Raw genomic sequence first — 6,769 nt, forward strand, 5'->3', positions numbered from 1 at the left:
GCACAAGCAATGCATCGAGTTGATACTTTGAATAATATATTATTGTAGTAAAAAATTCATGTATTCATCAATAGGTGGTATTTATTTTTATGTACATAATCAATTTAAATATCTTTATTTATTTAAATATGCTTTATTTGATAAAATTGTTTGTCTTCTAGTAATTATTATCTATTAGAACTTAACAAACAACATTTAATAATTTTTTTTTTTTTTTCAAAAAAAGACTACCTATTCTAAAATCTAAAATGATTAAATAAGCACCTCTAGTGGAGAGCAAAGATGGTAAGTTTTTTTATTTTTATTTTTTGAAAGAAAATGTTAAGTCTTTTTATTAATTTCTAAAGGGTTTTAAATTCAAATTTAGCTATAAGTTTTTTTTTTTTTTTTTAATTTTTTCTTCTTCACATGTAATACTACCTCCGTTAATAGTTATCTGCAACTTTGGAATATTTTATCTCTCACAAATAATACCCCAAAGTTGCAGATAACTATTAACGGAGGTAGTACATACTTTGTATTTCTCATTGAATGACGTGTAGTGTAGTGTATATTTGATAAAGAACGCTTTATATATGTTTAGATCTTTAATTTATTATTATCAACGTAAAATTGTAAAATATAGACATTTAAATACTACCTCTATTTCACAATAATCACCATATAGATCAATGGTTTGGGTACAATAGGCTATAGATTCAAATTTCCCCATTGTCATTTAATTTGTAACTTAGGGCCTGTTTATATTTAGTGAATTGAGCTGAACTGAGCCGATTTTGAGCTGAATTGAACCGAATTGAACTGATTGGAGCTGAACTGAATTGAAATGAATATTTTTCGAAAGATGGAAATTAGGAGCTGAACTAAACTGAACTGAATTGAAATTAAGTAAAATGTGAACAAGCCCTTATACTGCCCTTATGGTTAATTCATATACAAAAATCACATTTTTCATTTGATCCGTTTTGAAATGTTTGTATTTAATTAATCTATTTTTAGCATATATAGTTCACTATTTTATCTTTCATGCATTATAGTATTCACTCCATTACACCAAAACCAAATTATTATATTTTTTGATAAAATGTTATCATCCAATATTATTACCTCAATTTCACAAATAAATTTGACCTTTTCACTATGTCAAATACAAATGACCATTAATTTTTGTACTATATACAAAGTATATGTCAAATGTCAATTATAACATTGTTAAATAAATGAATAATTGTACTAGTATTTTTAAAATATAAATTGAAACTAGTCCAACAATATTTTACACATTATTAGGAGTAAAGTTATTGTATTAAAGTAAACAATGTAGTCATATTAATCAAAATCCAATATATTTTGTCCGTTCTAAATATCACCAAGTTTATAAAATTGATAATATCCCATGACCATGTCAAGTACTCCTCATTTTATTTCCCCATCGAAAATAATTGGGTTAAACTATGACTATAAATTTCCATTAATTATGTTCGACTTCTTGTTTTATCAATATCACATTTTTATAATTTAAACGTATATGATTTAAAGTCATATGTTTTGAAACACCTTTTGGAGACCATAAAAAATCATATGTTTTGAAACACCTTTTGGAGACCATAAAAAATCATATGTTTTGAAACACCTTTTGGAGACCATAAAAAGATGAATAGGCAAACAAGATAGAGATTAAGGGCTTGTTTGGTGCTTATTTGATATGGTCTAATCTGAATATCAAATTTGACCTTAAATATACTCCGAATATCAAATTTGACCTTAAATATACCATAATCAAGTCTTATTAAGTAATAATGTGCATTATATTAATTTTAATTTTTTTATTACAAACTAAAGATATTAAACAATAAGGACTGCACTTAAATCTTATTAAACAGTGATCTAATCTAAACCCAAATTAAACTGGTTGAATTTAACTAGATTTAATGGGAAGTTCCTATTGGAACTCCCTCCAAAAATAAACGTATGCCACTCAATGCAGCGAGCACACGGTATTCTTTAGTAAAAGGCGAAAGAATAGTTCGCTCTGTGCTCACTGCGTGGCTGCGTAAGTTTCACAAGGTAGTGGTGCAAGTATTTATACTGTGTTTCATCTTGTTTATTGATATTTATTCGATGTGGGACTCGTTTGTATAATAATGCATTTTGAGCAGGATATTTCGCTCCTCGGTAAACTAGACCCCAACACCACCAGCTCCCATAAATGATGTTATTTAGATTCCTATAAGATTAACATCCTTTAGATATTAATAACAAATCTACTACGGTTTTTTTTTTCCTTATCAAAAGAGAAGTGCCAACTTTTATTATGTTTCAATGATAGTCTGATAAGAAGAAATCTTTAAGGATGTAAAATCTGTTTGGATAAAGCCTGATGATGACTCCGGCAGATCCACTGCCCACCATATGGTAATAGAAATTTGTGATAGCTCTCTAACTCGACTGTAAAATACTTTGAACCTCAATTAAGAAGGGCCTAATTTGATCTCATCACTCTCGTAGTCTCATACTCCGAATCATATTAATTTCTATTTTGGACAGTTATACGCTAGTTAGTGTTCAGATCAATGTAAGAATATAGGTATCATATACGGAGTATCAATTTAGTCATTTATTAAAATCTTTTGGCGTTAATCTTCCTTCCTAACCAGAAATTTCTTCCGCACAAAACTATTAATTATGAGCTCTAAAATTATTACTGCCTAATCGAATTTACCACGAGAATTCATTAGTCATAGAAGATGTTATTAAAAGAGAATGGTTCATCTTATGAAATGAGATACAAAGACAATAATGGGTTATGTGTAGTAATAAATCCATAATTCATGTAGCATGTGGCACAAACTTCCAAGTGATTGTATTTATAAATTCAAAGGGCACTCTAATAAATGTAATTGTGATATGATACCAAATTTAACTGTCAAGATTTAGTTTTGTATAATTTGCCTGAGAAACCAGTGGAAAGAAGATGTGGCTTATCTTGCAACTAGGTATTAAACTATTTTATCGCTGTGGGACTAGCATTTATTTCCTTGTCTGTGTGTATCTGATATGAAATCCCCATTAATTATCACTGCATATGAAATTGATACTTTTAATAATTTGAATCCATGAATCACGAACAGCAGAGAGCAAATTATTCGAGCAATTCAATTGGACCAAATGACTTAATTTCAGTTTTACAGTACTTAAATATATAAAATAAACTGAAAAATTAAACTTAGGGTTTGTAGGGCTTTACCCTCGAAAGGGAGCCCTTCCAGAAATTCTCGACGGCCAAGGTCAAGCCCAGGCCGAAGAGGGGGTTTGGAAATAGTTTTCAACCAGCAATTGACGCGCCTCGGTTATTACCTCACTAGCTGCGTCATTGCCCCAAGCGCAAAGATAGGTTTATAATGAGGAAATATTGTTTCTTATATACTATTTCTACAATCATTTATTTTGTAAAATTTCGATGTGGGATAAGTTATTGAGGAGATGTCCAGAGCTGTTCCGTGTTCCCCTTTCTCCCGAGTTCATGCACACTCGATGTCTTTGCAAAAAAAACACAGCCCACAAGCTTGACAGATTGGTATTTTATGTTTCTTCAGGCCATTATGTCGATAAATTAAAATTTAAAACTACATAAATAAGTCTTAAATCGACAATCTAAAACGTATTATGAGAGGTTCAATAGCAAATGTAAGTAGTAGCTATCTTCAATATAGATGAAATTATTAACTTTAGTCAAACAACATAATCTAGTGCATCACATGAGTTGAGTTCAGTTGATGTAGTACATGTAGAAATTTAAAACAAACCATAACAAGCAGAATTTTGATGGTATCAACCACACACAATGAATAGCGAAATGAAAGAAGATATGCTCGCATTGTAAGTCAAGGATAAGCTACAATGACAGATTGAACGGCTTCAATAGGGTTGACATCGAAATGGCCAAAACCCGCCTTATTAAGCAAGCAACTCCATTCTTTGAAGGTCCTCTCTTTGCCATTAGTTGTGTGAGCCAACATCACCATATCTAGCATTAATCTTGCATCTTCAAACTTATCTTTTGCATCTTCTTCAATAACAGACTCTACAATGATCACCTTCCCTTTATCCTTTGCTATGGCTTCCTTGCAGTTTTTCAGAATTTGGATGCACTCGTCATCCCCCCAATCATGCAACACCCACTATATTACATAATCAATAAAATCACATGATTAATACACATTATTAGTTAAAGATTATTTGTTTTGAGTGGGTTGGTTAGTGAATGTAAAACAAAGTATGGTGTTCAACCAATAGAGTTGTAAATGTAAAAGGGTGTCCCTTGTGAGCTTATATTTTTGTCTTTGTCGGTTCATAATAATTTAACTTATTTTAGACAAAACGAGTTCAGATAATTTTATAAGACATAATAAGTATTTTTCAAACAATTCCATATAAAATTACGCATGAACGTGCAAAATAAAGAATTTACCATGATGAATGCAACATCGGCTTTTGGAATACTCTCAAACATGTTTCCACCTACATGTTGCACCCGCTCACAAGGGAGTCCTTCAGATGCAACATGAGGAAGATCAAAGTTAATGCCTTGAATCCAAGGAAAACCCTCAACAAGCATAGACGAGGCGGTTCCATCTCCTCCCCCAACATCAACAACGGTAGAAACACCGTCGAACAAACTAGGCCACTCCTTGATAATTCGAGGCACTACAACCCTAGCATCACAAGCCATAGCATCATTGATAAGCTTACTATGAGCAATATTATTACTTGCATAACTCCACACATCTTCTCCATTGGCTGCATCAAATGCCGACTCACCTTTCTCTTGAACGCGATTGTTTAGACAAAGCCAAGGGGCTAGCATAACCGGGCTGCACTCTAGTTGTATAAAGGCAGCCATGCTATTTTTCCCTTGACTTAACAAACGTCTAGAAAGGGGTGTTTCGGCGAAAACTAACGTGCTTTGGCTTGTTTGGCTTAGCTTAAAAATTTTCCGGTGAGCCAAGAACCTCATGACGCGGTACAAGGAGGATGGTGGACATTTAAGGGAAGAGGCTAGCTCGGTGAGTGACATAGAGCCACCATTTTTATGTAACGCGTCGGCTATACCGAGATCGATAGCACATTTGACAATTGCCATCTCAGTGAAACCAAACACATATCTCCAAATATCTACACTTGCTTGTGCCTCTTCCTCATCTTCTTTTTCATTATTATGCTCACCATTAGTTATTACATCACTCAGTATTATTTTTTCCATTTTTGTTTTCTGTTTGTATTTTATTTCTATTCGCATCTAATACCAAGCATATATAGTTGAAGGCTTTATATAATGCCGCCTATGCCAGGCATTTGTTGCCCTTCTTCTGTTCCGCGATTTTTGTCATAAGTAGGAATCTAATTAAGAGACGGAGGAAGTATATAATTATGACGAGTAATTGTATCATGTAATATGATGTATACCACTCCACTAGGCTCTATTCAGTAAAATTAATTTAAATTCAATAATTATTATTTCAGTACAACAAAATTAAAATAATGATAGATCGAACAAATTATAAGTGATTTATATATACATCTTTGTATATATAATATTATATTATTATTTCAGTACAACAAAATTAAAATAATAATAGATCGAATAAATTATAAGTGATTTATATATACGTCTTTTGTATATATAATATTATATATCCACTGTAATTATACAAATAACTATGTTTAAGCACCAATATTTGAACTCATAAGTCATAAACTAGATCACATCTATTCATTAGTATAAAGTTTAACCACCATTCCAACGTACAACCAACTTATGATTATCAACTTTTTTCTTTTTTGAATAGCAAATACATTTCATTAATTGAAAGTCATACGATACCTACAGATATTGAATCAAATAAAAAGAAAATAAAGAAAGGATTGCTTCAACCTATATGGGGTCTCAGCAATAATAACAACTTATCACCGGTATTATCCGGCGAAAGTGGTTGACAAATAATTAATGAATAGATTGAGATCAAGATCGAGGTCGTCGAGAGTGTGAGGCTAGAAAATTGCAACTGCAGTATCAGAGAAACCAGGCTTCTGTGTTGCACAGCGACGAACACTTTTAGCTATTAATAAGTAGCTAGGTCCGCATTAACACCGAGATCCCTATTTAAGTTGGGATCATACCACACATTTATTAATTGGTCATAATGCCTGTCTGCCTGGTGCACGACACTATGACCGATTCATCAACTCATAGTGGCCTAGTGGAGTAGTGGGAGGGGAAGGCCCAAGGGGTTCATATTCATTAAGCTGGGTCCAATTTCGGACAGCTTTATAAATAAATATACGGGTATGAAAAATTGATATTACGAAAATATATTTTGAGATGGTTCTAACAAAATCTCATATTATTATATCTTTATGTATTTGTTGAATTTAGACTAAATTTGTTTTTTTTTTTAAAAAATTTTTTTTTTTAAAAAAAAAAAAAAAAAAATAGAAGTTATCAAGTAAATTGTTTCTTTCTTCTTTCTCCACCTTTTTATTTGTTAATTTTTATTTTGAAAAAAAAAAGTAAAATAATGTTTCCGTTCTCTTCACCAACATACTAGTTATAGGTCAAAACATTAGCAAAATTATTTATGAAGTACAAGCTATGAGTAACATATGAAAAATTATGTTAGTCATTCACGTAATAAACCACTCAAAATTTTAATTAACTAATTGTTGGTAATCAATTTTTATTCTCAAATTACAAAAAAAATCTAGCTGA

General features: G+C 31.5%; 1 protein-coding gene and 2 non-coding genes across 3 annotated transcripts; all 3 read right to left on the reverse strand.

The window, feature by feature from the left end:
• Positions 1–1,936: 1,936 nt before the first annotated feature.
• On the reverse strand, positions 1,937–2,051 carry LOC145560868 (U5 spliceosomal RNA). Its single transcript, XR_014093464.1, has one exon. It is a non-coding gene; the product is annotated as a U5 spliceosomal RNA (small nuclear RNA).
• A 1,188-nt stretch (positions 2,052–3,239) lies between these two features.
• Positions 3,240–3,392, reverse strand: LOC145560861 (U4 spliceosomal RNA). Its single transcript, XR_014093457.1, has one exon. It is a non-coding gene; the product is annotated as a U4 spliceosomal RNA (small nuclear RNA).
• A 287-nt stretch (positions 3,393–3,679) lies between these two features.
• Positions 3,680–5,281, reverse strand: LOC145559123 (acetylserotonin O-methyltransferase-like). The gene is made up of 2 exons (XM_081620545.1): positions 4,472–5,281; positions 3,680–4,181 (listed from the first exon to the last, which is right to left on the reverse strand). The coding sequence occupies exons 1-2, from the start codon at positions 5,261–5,263 to the stop codon at positions 3,885–3,887; spliced, it is 1,089 nt and encodes a 362-aa protein (XP_081476671.1). The 5' UTR covers positions 5,264–5,281; the 3' UTR covers positions 3,680–3,884.
• Positions 5,282–6,769: the final 1,488 nt, after the last annotated feature.

Source organism: Chenopodium album, chromosome 9 (assembly GCF_948465745.1).
Source record: "Chenopodium album chromosome 9, dcCheAlbu1.1, whole genome shotgun sequence".
NCBI classification, from domain to species: domain Eukaryota; kingdom Viridiplantae; phylum Streptophyta; class Magnoliopsida; order Caryophyllales; family Amaranthaceae; genus Chenopodium; species Chenopodium album.

Bases quoted from the DNA above. Each gene is read 5' to 3' on its own strand.
- LOC145559123 (XM_081620545.1), bottom strand. From the start codon at position 5,263: ATGGAAAAAATAATACTGAGTGATGTAATAACTAATGGTGAGCATAAT. The intron at 4,182-4,471 runs GTAAATTCTTTA...TATGTAATATAG, and splicing joins CCGATGTTGCATTCATCATG to TGGGTGTTGCATGATTGGGG.